At 36.3% G+C, this 23,785-nt stretch overlaps 1 protein-coding gene across 1 annotated transcript; it reads right to left on the bottom strand.

The window, feature by feature from the left end:
• Positions 1-1,486: 1,486 nt before the first annotated feature.
• On the bottom strand, positions 1,487-3,385 carry LOC131638018 (cytochrome P450 94B3-like). Its single transcript, XM_058908581.1, has 2 exons — positions 2,401-3,385; positions 1,487-2,253 (listed from the first exon to the last, which is right to left on the bottom strand). Exons 1-2 carry the CDS (start codon positions 3,299-3,301, stop codon positions 1,607-1,609), a joined length of 1,548 nt encoding a protein of 515 aa, XP_058764564.1. The 5' UTR covers positions 3,302-3,385; the 3' UTR covers positions 1,487-1,606.
• Positions 3,386-23,785: the final 20,400 nt, after the last annotated feature.

The following is a 23,785-nucleotide window of genomic DNA, read 5'->3' as shown; positions in this document are numbered from 1 at the left end:
CTTCGCATCAAGGGTATGTAGATTTTCGTGAATTCTTTCATTGGAGACGGAAGTCATGTTTGCACAATAGGTGTTTGATGGATAAACCTAACTCTTGATGCCAAATGTTAGATACTGGAACCACGGGGTTGGTGAATAATTAAATAATTGAGTTTAGAGAGAGAGAGATAATTAGAGAGAGTAATTGAGATTGAAAAATATTGTGATTAAACCATTCATAAGATACCTAAAAAGTATATATATACAACAATGCATGATGATGTACAATTATCAAACAAATAAAACTAAAATATTCCATGTGTAACTGGTTGGCATATTATGTCACCAGTTGCACTTAGCTACTGTAAGTTTTTGTTTGACAATTTAGAGGGGTGTAACCGGTTGCACTAATATGTCAACTAGTTACATGCACATGAATTAACTTTTTCTCTTAACAAGATCAAAGAATTTGAAATTTCTATTTTTTATCAATGGGAAAAAACAACGAAAAATTAAGCTCTTGGTAGTTGAATTCCCATAGAGTCAAACATATATTAACTAAAAAAAAGGGCCAAATAGAAAACACTCTCAATTCCTCAAGAGCTAGACTCTCAATTTAGCAAGTCGGTCAACACTAGCATTCCCTTTGTGTAAGGTGTGAACAAGGATATATAAGTTGCCACTCTTTATGAATAAGAGTTTGGATATAATCCACCAGAGGAGCATGAGTATAAGGCACACCCTTTTGAATAAACTCCAGAGTTATCTGAGAGTCAGAATCGCAAATCATATTATTGAAACTATGATCTCAAGCAATATAAAGATCATGAGAAATGGTTTGAAGATCGCCATTAATATTATAGGTGAAACAACAACTACCTGCAAAACCTGTGTAATCCAACCTCCAGAAAAGTTTCTCAAAATACCACAAAAATCAGATGATCCTGGATTACCAATGAAACTACCATATACATTGATATGTATCACATTCTCTGGAGGAGGGTGCCAAGAGACAAGTCTAAGGGTTGAAAATTCTATTATATTATATTACATACAATCTCTAATTGGATATTATTATTATTTCAAAATTTGTATGTTGGTTCTCATATTTTCCAAATTTTACATTTTGAAGCTTAAAAAAATTACAAATTAGTGTTTAATAATTTTAAATTTTACAAATTTGTGGCTTAAAATTTTTAAAATTGCAACTTAGTCTATTTTTCAAATTTTAAATTTGACTCCAAAATATTAAAATTTATAAAAATAACCTTAAAAATTAACAATGAATAGTTTTAATACTTCATCCTAATTCCTAATACATTTTTTAAAAATAAATAAATTTCAATTAAATAATTTAAATTACCTAAAATCTTAATTTTTAAAAAAAATTCTAATTAATTCATTCAAACAAACTCTAAAAAAATTAAAAACACATTTTAAATGAATACTTAAAACTTAGTGTATGGATATCAAATCAGCTTCCATAATGTTAGGTCTTTTACCCTCTCAAAGAAATTAATCCTTAAATCGGCAGAGATAATAATAATAGCATATAAAAGACACGAGCATAGTGTTATTTAACTAATGAAATATGAATGATAATATATAATCAAAATCGGTTAAAGTTTCACACCCTTTCAGAAACCAATACTTTTAAGCCGCCAGCCATGTGCGCCGTAAGAAGAGGCACAAACATAGGCTTCTCACTACTAACTATTCTAATCTTAAATCTCCTAACAATCGAAGCCACCACATATTTCATTTCAACAAAAGCCATTTCTTTTCCCAAACACACCCTTGGACCACCCTGAAAAATAGGAAACTTAAAAGGACAAACCTCTTTCAATTTTACTTCATTCTCCCCCGGTTCAACCGGCTCAACAAACCACCGGTCCGGTCTAAACTCAAACCAATCTTTTCCCCATAAATTCTCCATTCTCCCCATTCCATATGGAAAATAAGTCACCCTATCTCCACTTTTTACCAACGTGCCATCTGGCAAGATATCGTCACACGTGGCATGCTTTGAATCCCATGCCACTGGTGGATATAATCTCATTGATTCACATAAGCATGCTTTTAAATACTTCATATTCTTCAATGATTCATAATCAAAATCATAATCATAATCCAACGACTCTTTCACTATCCTGTCCTCAATCTCAGAATGACTTGCTAGTAACCAAAAGAACCATGTTAATGCTGATGATGTGGTATCTCTCCCTGCCATAATCAAGCTTATCACCATATCCCTAATCACTTCCTCATCATGACCTAAAACAAAAAATAATCATTGACAATATTGTTATTCAAAACTTTTATGATAAAGAGTAAATTATATTTAATTGAGACGCCACGACCATAATCAGTGTTGCAGTATCGATCGAAATTGCAAAAATACAATTAGAAAATGTTGATTACCTGAAGAAATGAGACGTGACAAGAGATCTTGACCACCAAGAAACTCTTCTCCAAGTACATTCATCTTTTTCTTTCTATTTGAAATCATTTCCATGACACGTGTCTGAACCTCATTCACCGCTTCTCTCAACCTCCTTTCCGATCCAACTCTCAGCCATTTCTTCATTCTCCACACCAAAAACAACGGCGCTGCTCCACGCCTCGCCGAAATCTCTGCAGCCACGTCGAAAGCCCTCGCCAACGGTGAAAACGGAAAACTAGGATCCAAACAACATCTATTATTCTCACCATCATCATCATCATTACTCCCTAATGTGAATTTGCAAATCACATTGAAAGAAAATCTCCCCAACAACTCTTGCAAGTCAACTTCTTTGTTCTCCACACACAATGAATCCATTAATGGCAATAGCTTTCCATTCACTTCTTCCTTTAACGTGTGCATGATGAAGTCATTAATGGACCTAAGCGAAAACTCGTGACTCGCGAGTTTTCGCTGTTTGATCCATAAATCGCCATCCACATTAAATATACCTTTCCCGAGAAAATCTCCGAGGATCTCAGTGAAAGGCTTTCCTTTAGGGAAGTTTTTAAAATTTGTCTTGAGTATATATTCCACGTTGTGTCGATTTGCGGTTATAACCGTTCTACATGTACCCAATCGCTCAACCAATATAGTGTTGGTTGGCGATTGGGCTAGAAGGTCAGTGTACCAATCTAGCAACCGGAAACGGTTTCTGGAGAAAGATAGTAAACAGCCTATGATCGGATAAGTTGTTGGACCGGTTCCGGCGAGTTTTTTGACTGGTAGGAAGTTGAGGAATGTTAGGTAGAAGAGAAGGAAGAAGATGAATGAGAGAGGTTGAAGGGAAAGAAGGAAAGTGATGAAGGCTCCCACCATGTTACTCAATACTCACCAATAATATTGATGATGGACTGTCACACTTATGGCATTGGTATGGCCTTTTTTGAGTTGACTCTTACATTGTCTTTAAATATCTATTGAGACCTATAAAATAAAGTAGACATGTATTGTGAAGTTAGATGAGCCGAATCTTTAATTAATTAAGTAATTAATTAATGCTAGATGAACAAATTATTTAAACATCATACTAAAGCTTGGTTTGGACTAATTCAAATTCCGAACTACGAAATTTTTTTATTCCTTCATTTTATTAAGTAATTAATTAATGCTAGATGAACAAATTATTTAAACATCATACTAAAGCTTGGTTTGGACTAATTCAAATTCCGAACTACGAAATTTTTTTATTCCTTCATTTTATTAAGTAATTAATTAATGCTAGATGAACAAATTATTTAAACATCATACTAAAGCTTGGTTTGGACTAATTCAAATTCCGAACTACGAAATTTTTTTATTCCTTCATTTTATTCAACTATATACGCTGTCTTTAGCTAAAATAGAATTTTCAAAAAGAAAGTTATATATATATATATATATATATATATATATATATATATATATATATATATATATATATATAATAATAACACCTCCGATAGTTCTATAACCTATGTCCGTATAAAAAAATCACAGTTGGATTGAAAGCTATTATCATATAGATTATGCTTATAAAATTTAACAACAATTCAAAATTATCTAACATGTCAATGGGATGCATAAAAACTAACGTCGTATAAAACTTCATAAAAATGTTAATTTTGATCATTCTCTTATTAACATATTAAATGACTTTAGATTGATGTGAAATTTTACATACGCGATCTATATGATAATAACTTTCAATTTAATAGTAGATTTTATTGTGCGGACATGGAATGAAGAGTTATCGAAGGTGTCATGTTGCTAAGTTTGACACTTTGGTATCCATAAACCTTTCCCACACAAAAACAAAACCTCGCTTCTCACCAGTCACAATCACACATTCCTAATCCAATTATGTCGTTTTTCCGTAAAACCCAATTCAACATTCCCATTAATTTCCTCTCTATCCTCTGCCGTTTCTCAACCTTAACCCTAAAACCCTTCCCCGACAAACCCACCGCCACCTACTACGACACCCTCGCCGCCGACGCAGCTAACGCCGTCGTGTATATATATATATATATATATATATATATATATATATATATATATATATATATATATATATATATATATATATATATATATATATATATAAAATGACAAGTATTATTGTTGTTTGTGACATGAAGAATATTAATTAAGCAATCTTGTAACTATATTTAATAAGATTAATTGATTACATAGAAAGGGTGAAACATAGTTTAGCCTATATTAAAATATAGGTGTAGTATTATACCCAAAAAGATATTTTAGGTGTAGCCTCCGGAAAAAAAATGAGTTCAAAGTTGGTGTTTTATATATTATTAGTAAGTCAAACATGAACAAAATTGAAAAGAACGGCTACTAGAAGGCATAGGGCCATTGACTAACATTTAATCTCATGATGGTATACTTTCGGTTTTTTGTCTTTTGTATCGTCGAAGATTTAATTGAAAGAGTATGAAGAGTATTCAGACCTTATCACGAAAAGTAAGAAAATTAAGCACTTTTAAGATATGCAATTGATTTCAACCACTTATAAAAGAACTACATTTTTATTACGACTCTTCCTATACACGCTCACCACTGCCAAAAGAATTAGTCACTTAGTCGTGGACTCTTTTTTTTTTCACTACAATCAAATACACTTAATCTTTGTGAATCTGATAGGATCAAGAGGCCAAGAATAGGGACTAGAGCCACGAAGAAGTCTTTTTATTTTTAGCCTCTAGGCTTTGAATTAAAAGATGATTTTAACTTGGGTATTGATATCTTTAATATATAGTAAAAAATTTATGTGTAATTGAATTATACTTTTTAATTGGTTAAAGGTATCCAACAATTTTTTTTTAGGGAGTGACACGTTCTCACTTGCATGTGTTTTGTTTGGTATTTGTCTTTCACGCGTCCTTTAAGAATGGATGAGACGGAAAAACAGTTACTCGGTCTTGTTTCAAAAACTTCTTGTCAAAAAGTAGCAGATTTTTTTCAAAATATTCTAAGTCCCAACATCGTCTTGAAGATTTTAACATCTCAGCATCAAACTTCATTTCAAAATCTTCTTCCCAACTTTTCTAGTCGGAAATCTTTGTTAATTTTACCTGATTCTTCTAAATCTTTTCAACCCTTCTTGCTCTATCAAATTTATAATAACGTGAATTTTTCCAGCTAACAAATTGCCCCCCAAAAATGTTTTTTTTCGACAACAATGGAGAAAGGGATTTTTTTGATCACTTGACACTACAATTTCTTACTATTATGACGTCATGGTCATTATGATCACTTTTCTCAGATGTCTTAGTGAGACGTGCAATGCCCAGAGTTTCATCATAACTCCTAGATTCTAGGGACTGAAGGATAGAAAAACACTTAGAAAGGGGGGATTGAATAAGTGTATCTCAAAAACTTGGAAGATTAAAAAAAACAATCAACACAATGATTTTTATCCTGGTTCGTTGTTAACCAAACTACTCCAGTCCACCCCCTTAGAGTGATTTACCTGAACTGAGGATTTAATCCACTAATCCAACTAATTACAATGGTTTTCCACTTAGATAACCTCTAAGTCTTCTAGAGTCTACAGATCACAACTTCATCACTCTAGGAATCCTTTTACAATCAATGTAAAATAAAGTTTACAAGAGTTTGAATGCTTCTAATAAAACTGTAATCACAACTGTGATATTTCTCTTAGGTTCTAAACTTAACACTCACTAAATATTAAAAAGAGTTTGTGAGGTTGAAGATGAAGTTCGTAAGCTTTTGAATTTGACAGCGTTTCTGTATATTTTTCTCAAGTGTTGTATTCAGCTTCTGGACAGAACTTCTATTTATAGGCGCTAAGAGGAAATGACCATTGGGATGCATTTAATGCTTTGCGTGAATAGTACAACGCTGCATTTAATGTTTCACACTTTTGTCAACTACCTCGAGCCTTGCTTTTGCTGCTTTTATTGACTTTGCCTTTTGTAGCTTCTAACGTTCCTTTTGTCAGTCAGAGATTTGACGTTACATCCTTTCATCTTGTACTTTTTTCTGGACTCAGATTATGTAGATAACAACGTTTGAATATCAGAGCCATTAGCTTTGGTGCAGAGCATCTTCTGTCCTCTGACTTTGAAGAGCTTTGAGCGTGATACCATCAGAACTTCAGAGCTTGTTCTTCTGACTTCTGTAACACCCTTCTAAACCCCGCGGAAATTAATAAAATAATTCAGAGTAAAACATGAAAACAAGGGTGCCACAATTCAATTTAAAACAAATTATCATAAATCAATTGTCATGCTTCACTTAGGGGAAAATCATCCATTTAACAAAATCATAATACATAACATCTCATGTTAACACAGCGGAAAATTCATCATTCGGATAAGCATAACATCATCTATGCAGTATCCCGCAGAATTAATACAATAACAACACGATAGAGTATTATCATAAACTCTAAACTAGCGTTCCCCTAGTGTTACAATATCAGAGCATGACATTGACACTATACTAAACAAACTGACTCATGAGCTAATCCTCACCGAGCCAAAAGCCGCTATCCTCAATCTGAAAATATCAACAGTAAGGGTGAGTCTCATTCACAATTAACAAATGTTATCGAATCATAAACAATAACACATCATAGTTACATTATTCACCCAATTTCATTATATTCAGATTGTCAGGAAGTACTCATCAACACACAACAACAATTAGAATACATTACCAAAAGACAACACCATAATTCATCCAAACAAATCATAACAATTACATCATCATCATATATTATAACATTGGACTATCTTCCATTCATGTTATAATCATACAAGTAGCCTAATGCAAATGCAACTATATGCATGTGGTACCAAAATCTGGGATAACCCAACTCACCGATCCATCATCGTCAAGGATACGGCAACACCCACTCACTAATTCCACACAATGGGAATTAGCTACCACTGATCCACCATCGTCAAGGATCAGCCACATAATGATTATGAATGCATGTATCAACCATAACATGCTCATCACCCACATAAATCAACCAAATGTCATAATCATCAACCACCACAATAATCAATAGCCACACACAGTTATGCTATTTCTCAACCATAATAAAATACATATTTTACATCAACAATATATGTATAACAAACACCAATTACAACCACAACATCATAACAGGTAAATCATTCACCATACAGTGCAACAACAATAACACCCCTCACAATCGTGTACCAAGTACGACAAAGCGACTCATCAACGACAGAGTATTTACCTCATTATTCATCAAAACACATGATAACCATTGCACCTCATCAACTATGCCAAACCAGGATAAACCACATTTGAAGAAAATGATACTTTTTAAAATAAAATCAAGTTATTATTGTTTTACTCATTTCATGTGGTAGAGCATTCAATTTAAGGAACAACGTCCAAAACGGCGTCTAAAACGGACTTACGGTTTGCAAGTTACACATCTTTACATTTTTCAAAGAAAACAATTATCGCTACAGCACGCGGCGCCACCCACAGTCCGCGGTGCGTAACGAATAGAAAACACGCCTTCGCGGCGCAAACACAGGTTCGCGGCGCGGAACGAGAAAAGTTACGCCTTCGCGGCGCGCACTGGCAAAAACCAGAGATCTCACATCGATTGACAGCATTACGGGATTCATCCCAAAATCCCCAAAACCCAAATCAAGTTATATCATGAACCTCAAACACCACCATATCAGCCACATACATGTTATAACACAAATATAACACACAAAAGGATCAATTAATCATCATAACAATCATATAATCATACAATTCATCAAATCATACAATTCCCCTCAAAATCATCCTAAAACCCCAATCCATCATATAACCAATTGACACAAATAATGCATCTAAATCAGTCCTATTATCTATAATACGATAAAAGGTATTAACCGGAAGAGTCCCCCCTTACCTTAGCCAAAGATCTTGATTAGCCCTCTTCCTCTTCTGTTCCTCTTTCACGTATCAGCTTTCCAATCTCTCATCTCCTCTGCTCTGCTTTTCACGTTCCTTTTTCCTTTTTCCCAATTTTCTTTATTTCCTTTATTTTATGAAAACATAAAATAATTAGTAGCGGGCTTACTCACTTAGCACCCCCATACTACTAATCTCACCATTCCAGCCCAATGGCCCTTAATCCATAATTCTCCAATAATTCAACAAAATACCAAATAATTCTAAATAATAATTTAATTTCCGATTAAATTAAAATTAGAAAATATGGGGTGTTACAACTTCCACTCTTTTGACGCTTTCCATTTCATGTTCTGATTCTGCATGACCATCTTCTGATGTCTTGCCAGACCATGTTCTGATGAAGCCATCCAGAACTTTCTTAGTCAGTTGCTTCTGAGCGTTGATTTGTACATACTCTATATATTTCCTGAAATGGAAAATGCAAAGGATTAGAGTACCACGTTGTCTTATACAAAATTCATACATAATGTTATCATCAAAACAAAGAATATTGATCAGAACATTTCTTGTTCTAACAATCTCCCCCTTTTTGATGATGACAAAAACATATATAATTGATATGAATTTGTATCCAGAATATCAGATGAACAAAGACAATTGCATAGATATAGCATAAGCATATAATTAGAGTGTGTGAATATGTCTCCCCCTAAGATTAACAATCTCCCCCTGAAATTAATACTAGAATAATTTATAAATGAAAGATTTCACTGAGTATTTTTCCATTTCAGTTGAGACTTTCACGTTGAATAGAACTTCAGAACATTCAGAGCTTCTCTTCAGAGCTTCCATCTAGACAGCTTCAGAGCTTTGAATTTCTCTTTGTGTCGCTTGTATCTGAACTCTTATGTCTTCAGTCTTCTATGTATATGATCCATCAGAACTTTGAGACTTCTTATATTAGAGCTTTTGGGTTTGATCACAAAATTTCTTGCTTCTGGACTTGAAGCTTTAGAGCACTCAGCTTGCTTCAAATCTTTAAGAGCTTTAGAATTGCTTTTCCCCATGTATTTTCTTCTCATATTGAGCTTGTCCAGAATATCTCATTCCTGCAAAAAACTATCAAAGACAGAAAACTTGCAATATATTTGTTAGGAATGTTGAGACTTAAGCCCAACAACTGATATTATTAATCAATTCAATTATCACATTTTCCCCCTTTTTGTCATAACATCAAAAAGCATCAAAGATTCAGATGAAAAGATACACATAGTGAAGAAAGAAAAAAGATATTTCATTGATTAATCATCAGAATAAAATACAGAAGCAGATGCAGAAAAGAAGATGCAGAAAACAAAGAAAACATACTAAGACATAAGACAGACTACGACTGGATAAACTTAGAAGCTAAGATGACCAGAAGGTTCTTAATCTCAGAAGTGTCTGCAACTTACTTCTTGGTAGTTTCTTCTTGAGTTTTCATCCAAGATCTGATCTCAGTGTTGGTGTGATCTTGCTTGTCCAGACGACTAGCCAAGGTAGCTTGATTCTGTTGGAGCTCCTTCATAGTGTTCACCAGAACAGAAACAGAGGAACCACCAGAAACAAAATCAAAGTTGTGAAGGATAGAAAAACACTTAGAAAGGGGGGGGGGGTTGAATAAGTGGCTTTAAAACTTGTAAGATAAAAACAATTTGCACAATGATTTTTATCCTGGTTCGTTGTTAACTAAACAACTCCAGTCCACCCCCTTGGAGTGATTTACCTCACCTGAGGATTTAATCCACTAATCACACGAGATTACAATGGTTTTCCACTTAGACAACTTCTAAGTCTTCTAGAGTATACTGATCACAACCTGATCACTCTAGGAACAATCTGCTTAGATACCCTCTAAGACTTTCTAGAGTATACTGATCAACAACCTGATCACTCTAGTTCTTACAACTTAATGTAAACAAATTCTTTTAAGAGTTACAATGCTTCTTATAAAGCTATTATCACAACTGTGATTTTCTCTTAAGTTTAAGCTTAATCTCACTAAAGTATTACAACAGCAATGTAGTGAGGTTGATGAAGTTTGAGAGCTTTTGAATTGAACAGCGTTTCAGCAAGTTGGTTCAGAGTTTGTAATTCGTAGTTCGTAACCTTGCTTCTCATCAGAACTTCATATTTAAAGGCGTTTGAGAAGATGACCGTTGGGAGCATTTAATGCTTTGCGTATTCCGTACAGCATTGCATTTAATGTTTCACTCTTTTGTCAACTACCTCGAGCCTTGCTTTCGCTGTGTCTACTGACATTGCCTTTCATAGCTTTCAACGTTCCTTTTGTCAGTCAGCGTAGCCTGCCAGCTAGTACTTGCTTCTGATCTGATGTTTGTGTGAACAATGTTTGAATATCATCTGAGTCAAACAGCTTGGTGCAGAGCATCTTCTTGTCTTCTGACCTTGAAGTGCTTCTGAGCGTGATACCATGAGAACTTCAGTGCTTCTGCTTCTGATCTCAAGTTCTTCTGATGCTTCCATAGATCCATGTTCTGATTCTGCTTGACCATCTTCTGATGTCTTTCCAGACCATGTTCTGATGTTGCATGCTAAACCTTCTGAGTCAGTGCTTCTTGCGCTGATTTTGTGCGTACTCTTTATATAATTCCTGAAATGGAAATTGCATAGTATTAGAGTACCATATTATCTCATACAAAATTCATATACATTGTTATCATCAAAACTAAGAACATTGATCAGAACAAATCTTGTTCTAACAATCTCCCCCTTTTTTATGATGACAAAAACATACATAAATGATATGAATTTGCGATCATAATATCAGACGGCTAAAGACAAATTACACAGCTATAGCATAAGCATATAAACATAGTGTGTGAATATGTCTTCCCTTGAGATTAACAATCTCCCCCTGAGATAAATAATCTCCCCCTGAAATAAATACTGGAAGAAATTTATAAATAAAGGACTTCCCTGAGTATTTTCCATTTCAGTTGAGACTGTCACATATGCTTAGATCTTCAGAACATTCATAGCTTCTGATTCTTGCTTCCATAGGACAGCTTCAGAACTTGAATTGCTTAGATCTTCAGAACATTCATAGCTTCTGATTCTTGCTTCCATAGGACAGCTTCAGAGCTTGAATTTCTTCTTGAATCATTGCATGCTAGATTGTATCAGAACATTGTTGAATGTACCAGAGCATCATCAGAGCATCTCTACATCCTGAAATGTTACAGAGCAAACTAAATGACAAAAGTCAAAGCATGAATGAGTCAGAACATAAAATATGTATCAGAACATATAATTATGTATCAGAGCAAACAATAATGTTTCAGAGCATATTTTAGAACTAAAAACATGCATCAGAACATATAAGGAATAAGAATGTGTTAGAGCATATTCTATCATCAGAATATCAGAACATTCTTCCTTCTTGCTTCTGATCTTGAAGCTTTACAGCACTCAGCTTGCTTCAATTTCCATGAGCTTAATTCCATACAGAATTGCTTTTCCACATGTCTTTGCTTCTGATGATGAGCTTTTAAGAAGATCTTCACTTCCTGCAAAAAACTCAAAGACATAGAACTTGCAAGTTCTGTTAGAAATGTGGAGACTTTCTCCCAGCAACTGATAAAATTAATCAGATCATTTATCACATTTTCTCCCTCTTTTTGTCATAACATCAAAAAAACATAAAAGATTCAAATGAAAGAACAAATAATATGAGAGAAGAAAAGATAATATTCATTGATTAGCAAAAATATTGTCAGAAGTACAAGGAGAATGCCTAGAAAGAAGATGCAAGAAACAAAAAGAAACTACTAAGACTCAAAGACTAAGATGACCCTAGGTTAGATATAATCTTGGCCAGCATGTCATGAATCCCAGCATTGCTCTCAGTCTGCCTCTCCATGAAGGTGCGGAACTCAGCATTGATCGTGCCTTGCTCGTCCATGCGAGAAGATAGCTCAGCTTGGTTCTTTTGAATAACCTCTAGAGTCTTCACCAGAAGAGAGGGTTCACCAGAAGAAGCTTCACAACTTCTGTTCAGAGGGACAACATTCTGAACCGCAGCTTCCATAGTCAGATCATCACCTTGATTTTCCTCAACAGGAATAGTTTCAGCAGGATGATCTTCAGCATCAGCTTCTTCCATAGAAGCATCTCCATCATATTCTGCAGCAGGCAGATCAGAATCTCCATTCTCAAGAGCTTGAAGAATGGCAGCAAGATTCCTTGGGGCAGAAGGACCTTCAACTTCTGGAGGATCAGCAACTTCTGGAATGACCAAACTTGGGTCTTCCTCAGAAGGATTTTCCCTCAGAAAGTCAAACAATGACTTGAAGTCTCTAGTCAGAACTGGATACTTAGGTCTCCATACCACAATTTCTCTGCAAGGATTATCCAGCAGCTCATCAACAAATATCTTCTCCTCAAGAACTCTCCTGTTTCTGATGGGATGATAATAGACACCATTATCAACCTCAAGAAGATAACCAGCATAACCAGGAGCAGCAGCCACTAGTCTCTTCTGAACAGCCATAGCTCCAACTTGAAAATCCTGGAGAAAGCTTCTCCAGAGGTTTCTAGTAGAAACATCATCAAGATCATTGAAGAAGGCATCCTTCAAGAGATCCAGCCTACTGATAACTTCATTTTTGAACAACTCCAGGTAAATATGAGGTGCAGGTTCAGGAGGGTTGAAGGTGAATTTGTAGTCAGGGTAGATAAGGCTGTATGGGTTGGATTCTCTGGTAGGAAAGGGATGGCATATAGAAGGTGGATGTGCTGTGGTTGAAGAAGATGGAATATCTGAGGATAGATGATGATGATGGGATATCAGAAGGTGTGGGAGGATAGATATTTAGTGGAGTGGGGTTCAAAATAGGTGTAGAAAGAGATGGTGGAGGAGGATTTGGAATGGTGAAGGTGTTTTGTGGTTCAGAAGGAGGAGGTTGGGTAGAAGATTGAGGTTCAGAAGGAGGTGGTTGATATACTTGCCTGGAGAAGTTACCAGTTCTTATTGCTTGAAAAGAATCTACTTTAAGAGGGTCATAGGTGACCTTCTGCCTCTTAGCTTCTCTAGCAGCCTCTTCTGCAGCCTTTCTCTTCAGCCTTGCTTCTTGCTTCCTCTGAGCCTTCTTCTGAAGATCAGCTTGAGAAGGAAGCACTCTTCCACGAATCCATACAGGATCAACAGAAGATTGAGTTCTGATAGAAGCTTCCAAGTAACGCTTAACTGCCTTGTGAAGTTCTGCTTGGAACAATGTAGCAAAGCCTTCCACAGGAGTTCTTCTAGACATAATATCTAGGAAGCTTGCAGGAGCAGAAGTTACATCTCTGATAAATTGCATCCTTAACAGATCAACACCATTGAAGATAGGTCCTTGAATAATTCCAAAGAACCTAGGCGTTCCAATAGTCCTTAGGGAGTCCATCAAATTACTTTCTATCAGAATATCTGAGATCATTCTGGCGAAAGGAATAATATTTCTTTGAAGGTGAGGATACTTCTCATGTTCTTCATCCCTTGACTCTTCAATAGCCAACTTCGGATTCTGAAAGAGAATGTTGGATATGTTGAGTTCAATTCTTCTTTCAATGCAGAAGAGAGTGTATTTGTGATCTGGACTGATATAATAGGAGGAAAACGTTTGCCTTCTGTGATGAAGAGAACCCAGAATAATTTCAGCCCACACTTGATAAAACACCCTCAATGTACCGGTGTTATGAGATTCAATACCAGTAGCAAGTGAGATTTGTTTTTCAACCTGTAGCCAGTTAACTCTACCATGAAGAGGACCAGTGCATCCTTCTTCATCATCCAGGTTGTACAGTTTCCTGATCAGTTTCTCAGTTATCACAACTTCATACCCTAGAACGAAGGATATGATAGCAGTTGGAGTAACGGTTGCATGAGCCTTGAAGTCTTTCACAAGAGTTGGATAAATTGGTCCAACCAATCTACCAAGATAGTTTGACCAGCCTTGTTCCAAGATCCTTGCATCAGGATGGAAACCATTTGCTTTCAAATTTTCAAAATCCACAGCAGACTCACAAAGAACTTCCAATTCTTCAGTAGGAATGGAGCAGGTTTTCAACGGAGCAAAATCACGCTTGCTCATAACCAGTTGAGTGGATGATACTTCTGTTTGGCTTGCAAAGCTTGATGAAGGATTCATGGTGAAATGCTTGGTTTCAGAATAAAGGCTAGGGTTCGTGCGATGAATGCAAAGAGAGAGACAAATGAATAGAGAGGGAGCGAAAAAGATGAAATGAAGATGAAGCGGGTATTTAAAAGATGAATAAAAGAGAATAATAAATGCAGTCTGGTTTAATGAAATGATTACAGAAAAAACATGACATCAATTAGCATTTAATGAGAAATGACGTTAGGAGAGATAAAGTGACAAGATGAAATGATTTGCACAGTTACCTAGGGCGGCGTCTCCTCAACTGCACGCATGCTTGTCCAGAAATAGTAAACACGTGTTCGTTTTCTGGAAAGACTGGTGACAACTGTTTTGCTTTAAAAGAGCTTCTGAATCAACTTAGATAATGAAACGTTAGTAATAACAGAATCAGAACTTCTAATTGATCATTAACAGAACTTCTTATAAACACAAAATCCTAACAGATTTCAGAAGATACCCATACATAAGATCTTCTCATCTTCTCATTCTGGGCATAAATCCATACTGATATTTTGCATAATGAACTTAAACCTATCTTCAGCAAGGGGTTTTGTAAAGATATCAGCCCATTGATGGTCTGTATCCACAAAGTTTAAAGAGAGAACACCCTTCTGAACATAGTCCCTAATGAAATGATGTTTAATCTCAATATGTTTAGCTTTTGAATGTAAGATAGGATTCTTAAATAAACATATGGCAGAAGTATTATCACAGAAGATAGGAATGTTACTCTCATATATTTGATAATCTTCTAACTGACTCTTCATCCAGAGCATTTGTGTGCTACAACCAGCAGCAGCAACATATTCTGCTTCTGTTGTTGAGAGGGCAATGGTAGCTTGCTTCTTGCTGTACCAGGAGATCAAATGACTTCCTAGAAATTGACAACTTCCAGAAGTACTCTTCCTTTCAATTCTATCTCCAGCATAGTCAGCATCACAAAATCCTACTAAGTTGTATTCTTTAGATCTTCTGTAGACTAAACCAACATTAGTAGTACCTTTCAGATACCTCAGAATTCTCTTAACAACAGTTAAGTGAGATTCTCTGGGATCTGATTGGAATCTAGCACACAAACAAACACTGAATAGAATGTCAGGTCTAGAAGCAGTTAAATATAGAAGAGATCCAATCATACCTCTGTACAACTTCTGATCTACCTTCTTACTTACCTCATCCTTACCTAGAACACACGTTGGATGCATAAGAGTTTTAGCTTCTTTGCTTTCAGAAAGATTAAACTTCTTCAGAAGTTCTTTCACATACTTCGTTTGATGAACATAAGTTCCATCAGAAGTTTGATTGATTTGAATCCCAAGAAAATACTTGAGTTCACCCATCATACTCATTTCAAATTCATCCTGCATAGACTTAGCAAACTCCTTTCCAACTGAAGCATTAGATGTTCCAAAAATAATATCATCAACATAAATTTGACAAATTAAGATGTCCTTCTTAGATGTTTTACAGAAGAGAGTCGTATCCACTTGTCCTCTAGTGAAACCATTGTCCAGAAGGAAAGAACTTAATCTTTCATACCAAGCTCTAGGAGCTTGCTTCAATCCATACAATGATTTCTTAAGTTTGAAAACATGTTCTGGAGACTTAGAGTCTTCAAAACCAGGAGGTTGGTGGACATAGACTTCTTCATCTATATAGCCATTTAAGAAGGCACTCTTAACATCCATCTGATACAGAGTGATGTTATGCTGAGTGGTAAAAGAAATTAATATGCGGATAGATTCTAACCTGGCCACTGGTGCAAAGGTTTCTGTATAGTCAATCCCTTCTTGCTGACTATATCCCTGAGCCACCAGTCTGGCTTTGTTTCTTACCACTTCTCCCTTCTCACTAAGCTTGTTTCTGAACACCCACTTTGTACCAATGATGTTGAATCCTTTTGGTCTAGGAACCAAATCCCATACACCATTCCTTGTAAACTGATTTAGTTCTTCTTGCATGGAAATTATCCAGTCTGGATCTTCTAGAGCTTGATCAACAGAAGTTGGCTCGATCAAAGAAACAAGACCTAATTGACATTCTGCATTGTTCTTAAGGAATGCTCTTGTTCTGATAGGATCATCTTTCTTTCCAAGGATCACATCTTCTGAGTGAGCTGAGGTGAGTCTAGAAGATCTTCTGACTGCTGGCTCTTCAAAAATTCTGAGATTCTCTAAAGATGCAGCAACTTGATCTTCTGATTCTTTGCTTCTGAGATTTTCAACTTCTGAAACTTTGCTTCTTGGTTCTACAGCTTCTGATATGTCAATATCTATATCTGCAAAATTCTCAAACTGCTTTGGCTTTTCAAGACCAAGCTTATCATCAAATCTGATATAGATTGATTCTTCTACAACCAATGTTTCAGTATTGTATACTCTGTAGCCTTTAGAGCGTTCAAGAAAACATTTTTGTGCCTTAGAATCAAACTTACCAAGATGATCTTTAGTATTCAGAATAAAACACACACATCCAAAAGGATGAAAATATGAAATGTTGGGCTTTCTGTTCTTCCACAATTCATAAGGAGTCTTATTTAGAATAGGTCTTATAGAGATTCTATTTTGAATATAACATGCAGTGTTTATTGCTTCTGCCCAGAAGTGCTTAGCCATATTGGTCTCATTGATCATGGTTCTGGCCATTTATTGAAGATTCCTATTCTTTCGCTCTACAACTCCATTTTGCTGTGGAGTTCTAGGGCAAGAGAAATCATGGGCAATACCATTTTCTTTGAAGAACTCCTCAAAGAATCTGTTCTCAAATTCACCACCAAGATCACTTCTGACCTTTATGATTTTGCACTCCTTCTCAGATTGAATCTGAGTGCAGAATTCAAAGAACACTGAATGAGATTCATCCTTGTGTTTTAAGAACTTTACCCATGTCCAGCGGCTATAATCATCTACGATGACTAATCCATATTTCTTCCCTCTGACAGATGCTGTTTTGACTGGTCCAAACAGATCAATGTGCAGAAGTTCTAACGGCCTTGAGGAAGAGACAACATTCTTAGATTTGAATGCAGGTCTGGAGAACTTGCCCTTCTGACATGCTTCACAAAGAGCATCTGAATTGTATTTCAGATTTGGGAGTCCTCTGACCAGATTTAGTTTGTTAATCTGAGAAATATTTCTCAAACTAGCATGTCCTAATCTTCTGTGCCAGACCCATTGCTCTTCAGAAATAGACATAAGGCAAGTCACCTTCTGTTTCTCAAGATCTGAAAGATCAATTTTATAAATATTGTTCTTTCTCTTGCCTATGAATAGGATTGAGCCATCCTTCTGACTTACAGCCTTGCAAGACTTTTGATTGAAGATTATGTCATAACCATTGTCACTTAATTGACTTATGGACAATAAGTTATGCGCTAATCCTTCTACAAGAAGTACATTAGTTATGGAAGGAGAGTTACCAATACTTATGGTTCCAGAGCCAATAATCTTGCCCTTCTGATCTCCTCCAAACTTGACTTCTCCACCAGACTTAAGCACCAGGTCTTGGAACATAGACCTTCTTCCCGCCATGTGTCGCGAGCACCCAGAGTCCAGGTACCATGACATTTTGTGCTTTGTCTTCTTTGCTGCTAAGGATATCTGCAACAGAAATTATCTTCTCCTTAGGTACCCACAATTTCTTGGGTCCTTTCTTGTTAGTTTTCCTCAAGTTCTGATTGAACTTGGGTTTAGCATTATAAGTAACAGGAGGAACAACATGATATTCTTTAGGTTTGTCAGCATGATATCTTTTAGGTTGTGTCACATGCTTCTTGGTGTGTGTAGTGTGAAAACTCTGTGCATGTGAAGTGAGCCTAATATCATGTGAGTGGCCATATTTGAACTGATCATACAATGGCTTGTATGTGATTTTCAAATCATCAACAGGTTCAAATTTGTGTGAGGTATCACCCTCATAGCCGAAACTAAACCTTTTGTTTCCAGAAACACCATATATCATAGAAGCAAGATGACTTCTGCCAATACTTCTAAATAGGAACTTTCTGAAGCTCGAGTCATATTCTTTCAGAATATGATTGAGACTAGGAATGGATTTTTCTGATTCAGAAGGAGATCCAATATCTTTGGATAATTTTAAAACTTTTTCCTTCAGTTTAGAATTTTCCACTTCCAGCTTCTTAGTTTCAAATTCAAATTGCTTTTTCAGCTTTTTGTATTTGATACTTAGATGAGCCTTGAGTTCCAGAAGTTCAGTTAAACTGGAAACTAACTCTTCTCTAGATAGTTCAGAAAATATCTCTTCAGAATCTGATTCTGATGTAGATTCTGATCCATCATCCACTGTGGCCATCAGTGCAAAATTTGCTTGCTCTTCTTCAGAGTCTGATTCTGATTCTGATTCTGAATCATCCCATGTTGCCATAAGACCTTTATTCTTATGAAACTTCTTCTTGGGATTCTCCTTCTGAAGTTTTGGACATTCATTCTTGAAGTGTCCAGGCTTGTTGCACTCATAGCAGATGACCTTCTTCTTGTCAGATCTTCTGCCTCCCGAAGATTCTCCTCTTTCAGGCTTCTTTGAACTTCTGAAGCTCTTGAACTACCTTTGCTTGCTCTTCTAGAGTTGGTTTCCCTTCTGGAGATCATGGACAGTTCATCTTCTTCTTCTGATTCTGATTCTTCAGAATCTACTTCTTCAGCCTGAAAAGCGTTAGTGCATTTTTTATAATTAGATTTTAATGCAATAGACTTACCTTTCTTCTGAGGCTCATTTGCATCCAGCTCTATCTCATGGCTTCTTAAGGCACTGATTAGCTCTTCCAAAGAGACTTCATTCAGATTCTTTGCTATCTTGAATGCAGTCACCATTGGACCCCATCTTCTAGGCAAGCTTCTGATGGTCTTCTTTACATGATTAGCCTTGGTGTAGCCTTTGTTCAGAACTCTTAATCCAGTAGTTAGCGTTTGAAATCTTGAGAACATCTTCTCAATATTTTCATCGTCCTCCATCTTGAAGGCTTCATATTTCTGGATTAGAGCAAGAGCTTTGGTCTCCTTGACTTGATCATTTCCTTCATGGGTCATTTTCAATGACTCATATATATCATAGGCAGTTTCCCTGTTAGATATCTTCTCATATTCAGCATGAGAGATAGCATTAAGCAAAACAGTCCTACATTTATGATGATTTTTGAAAAGCTTCTTTTGATCATCATTCATTTCTTGTCTTGTAAGCCTTACGCCAGTAGATTTCACTGGATGTTTGTAACCATCCATCAGAAGATCCCATAAGTCACCATCTAGACCAAGGAAGTAACTTTCAAGTTTATCTTTCCAGTATTCAAAGTTTTCACCATCAAATACTGGTGGTCTAGTATAACCATTGTTACCATTTCCATTGTATTGCTCAGCTGAGCCAGATGTAGATGTATTTGTTGGAATTTCACCAGACATCTTGTACTGAAGCGTTTTTCTCTTCCTGAATCTTTTCTAAACACGGTTAAGTGCTTGCACCTTAGAACCGGCGCTCTGATGCCAATTGAAGGATAGAAAAACACTTAGAAAGGGGGGGTTTGAATAAGTGGCTTTAAAACTTGTAAGATAAAAACAATTTGCACAATGATTTTTATCCTGGTTCGTTGTTAACTAAACTACTCCAGTTCACCCCCTTGGAGTGATTTACCTCACCTGAGGATTTAATTTACTAATCACACGAGATTACAATGGTTTTCCACTTAGACAACTTCTAAGTCTTCTAGAGTATACTGATCACAACCTGATCACTCTAGGAACAATCTGCTTAGATACCCTCTAAGACTTTCTAGAGTATACTGATCAACAACCTGATCACTCTAGTTCTTACAACTTAATGTAAACAAATTCTTTTAAGAGTTACAATGCTTCTTATAAAGCTATTATCACAACTGTGATTTTCTCTTAAGTTTAAGCTTAATCTCACTAAAGTATTACAACAACAATGTAGTGAGGTTGATGAAGTTTGAGAGCTTTTGAATTGAACAGCGTTTCAGCAAGTTGGTTCAGAGTTTGTAATTCGTAGTTCATAACCTTGCTTCTCATCAGAACTTCATATTTATAGGCGTTTGAGAAGATGACTGTTGGGAGCATTTAATGCTTTGCGTATTCCGTACAGCATTGCATTTAATGTTTCACTCTTTTGTCAACTACCTCGAGCCTTGCTTTCGCTGTGTCTACTGACATTGCCTTTCATAGCTTTCAACGTTCCTTTTGTCAGTCAGCGTAGCCTGCCAGCTAGTACTTGCTTCTGATCTGATGTTTGTGTGAACAACGTTTGAATATCATCAGAGTCAAACAGCTTGGTGCAGAGCATCTTCTTGTCTTCTGACCTTGAAGTGCTTCTGAGCGTGATACCATGAGAACTTCAGTGCTTCTGCTTCTGATCTCAAGTTCTTCTGATGCTTCCATAGATCCATGTTCTGATTCTGCTTGACCATCTTATGATGTCTTGCCAGACCATGTTCTGATGTTGCATGCTAAACCTTCTGAGTCAGTGCTTCTTGCGCTGATTTTGTGCGTACTCTTTATATAATTCCTGAAATGGAAATTGCATAGTATTAGAGTACCACATTATCTCATACAAAATTCATATACATTGTTATCATCAAAACTAAGAACATTGATCAGAACAAATCTTGTTCTAACAAGTTGTTATCCAGAACAGAATGACCTGCATCAGCTTCAACCATTAGAACATCTTCATGATTTTCCTCGACAGGAATATCTTCAGCAGGATGTTCTTGGCCTTGAAGAATTTCAGCTTGATTCTCTGGAGCAGTTGGAGTCTCAGGTTCTGGAGGATACTCAACTTCTGGGTATACCATTTCAGGAGCCTTTTCAGAAGGGTTCTCCCTGAACCAGTTGAACAAAGCCTAAAAATCTCCAGTCAGAACTTTCTATGGATGTGGCTTCCACACAACAATTGCCAGAGGATTTTCTTCTTCAATTTCATCAACAAACTGCTTCTCTTCTAGAGGCTTCGAGTTGTTGATGGGGTGATAGTACTTGCCATCATCATACTGCAGAAAGAATCCAGAAGGACCAGGAGCAGCAGCCAAACATCTAAACCTGTTCTGACCTTGTTAGATAAAAACTCAAAACTTGCATCAACAGAAGGTCTTGGAGGTTTAGTTTTGGGAGGTGAAATGGGAGTTTGTGGTTGGAGAGAAGAGATTGGTTTATCTGGGTGAGAGAGGGCATATGGTTGAGAAACTCTATCCAAAACAAATAATGTTTTTGAAGAGGTTGGTTGAGAGGATTCAGCTTCATTGTCTGAGTCTAAGACTAAGACAACAGAGTCAGAAGTTGGTTTATTCTTACGGGTATATTTCTGCATGAGGTTGGTGAATGAATCAGAATGAGAGGATTCAGATGAGGTGAAATTGCATAACACAGGAGTGTCTACAAGAGTATAGTTGGAATGTGGAGGAGGTTGAGAAGTGAATATAGTGGAGTGAGGAGGAATGATAGTGTTTAGGGGTGTGGCTTCAAAGATAGGTTCAGAAACTGGGAGTTTAGAATCAAGAATAGGCGATTTGCCTGTAGACTTGGGTGAAGGAGGAAGGGTAGGAACTTTGGTGGTTGAAGGTGGTTTAGCAGGGGCTTTTTCTGGTGGAATTTCTGGGGTAGCTTCTGTTGAAACAAAATTTGAATTTAAATCAGGAGCAGAACCAGGTTCAGAAATTACAATACCTGAAGGTCGTTTCTTCTTCCTAGCAGGTCCTTCTCCAACAGTTTTCCTTTTCTTCTCCTTCTGTTCAACTATCTTCTTTCCTTTCAAGTCTTCCTTCTGCTTTTCCTTTTCCACTTTTTGCTTCTCTAATTTCTTTTCTTCTTTCTTTTCTTCCTCTTTATTTTTCTTATTTTTCTTCTCTTTCTTCCTAACTTCCTTCTGTTCCTTCTTCTCTTCTTCCTTATTTTCTTCTTCTTTCTTCTCTTCCTTCTTTTCTTCACTGATTGTTGGAAGATCTAACTTTTTTTTTGTTCTTCTTTCTTTCTCTTCCACTACTTCTGGAACTTGAGTATCAGTAGTAGCAAGTTTGTGTTTACTAATCCAAATAGGATCACAATCAGAACTTACTTCCTTGTGCATTGCAATGTATTGAACAATCACTTCTGGAAGTTCATTTCTGAAAAACAGCTCGAAGTCAGCCAAAGCAGGACCTCTTCTGGACCTAACTTCAGTGTTCACTTGGGGAGAAGTTACAATAGATTGAATCAAGCCCATCTTCTTGAGAGTACGAGCATTCATGGTACTTCCAATTACTGTGTAAGGATCCTTGATAATTCCATCTTTCTCCAGATCCTCCGTAATCTTAGTTTGAACCAGAAGATCTATGATGATTCTTCCAAAAGGAATGATATTTCTCTTGTACTTTGGATTCTTCTTTCTGAATTCATCTCTAGAATCCTTCACATGGTGCCACATGTGGTTGAAGATGATAAACGGAAGATCCAGCTTTTCCTTTTTACTAATGCAATACAGAATGTATAGTTGGTTCTTGCTGACATAATTTGAAGAAATAGTTGCCTTTCTGTGGAAGATGCAACCCAGAAGAATCTTAGCCATGATTCTGTAAGAGGGATTCATTTCTTTATTTCTGTAGATTCTTTTTCGTCCTTGTAAATTTCTTCATAGATAACTTCCCACTCTGTCTTCTTGGAACAGCTTCAAAAACACCTTCAACAGTTTCCAACCCAAACAACTTCCTTAGAAGAGTTTCTGTGATGGAAATACGCTCACCATGAACAACAGAAAGAATGGCCTTTGGCATAACCGTTGCATGAACCCATAATTCTTTCACCAAATCTGGATATACATGACCATACAAACCATAAAATAACGCTTTCCATCCATGAAAGGTCATGGCCTCCTTCAGATGAATATCATGAGCTTCTAGGTTATCAAAATCAACCATCATCTCGCAGATAACTTCTAATTCATTCCAAGGAATAGAACACGTTTTTTGTGCAATAAGAAGTTGTTCCTGTTGATCTTGAAGTTGTTGTTGAGAGGATGAACCAACATTTTGCATTGAAGGGGAAGCCATTGAAGCACTTCTGAGATTACTGGGTTTCTTTTTAGGGTTTTTGAATAGAGAGAAGAAGAGGCAGAAATGCATAAACAAGATGAATGATGAATGCGTGAAAAGAGGAAAATGAATATGAGATGTGTTTAAATA

This window comes from Vicia villosa, unplaced genomic scaffold (genome assembly GCF_029867415.1).
Source record: "Vicia villosa cultivar HV-30 ecotype Madison, WI unplaced genomic scaffold, Vvil1.0 ctg.002147F_1_1, whole genome shotgun sequence".
NCBI classification, from domain to species: domain Eukaryota; kingdom Viridiplantae; phylum Streptophyta; class Magnoliopsida; order Fabales; family Fabaceae; genus Vicia; species Vicia villosa.
This window is presented reverse-complemented; position numbering and strand designations above follow the sequence as displayed.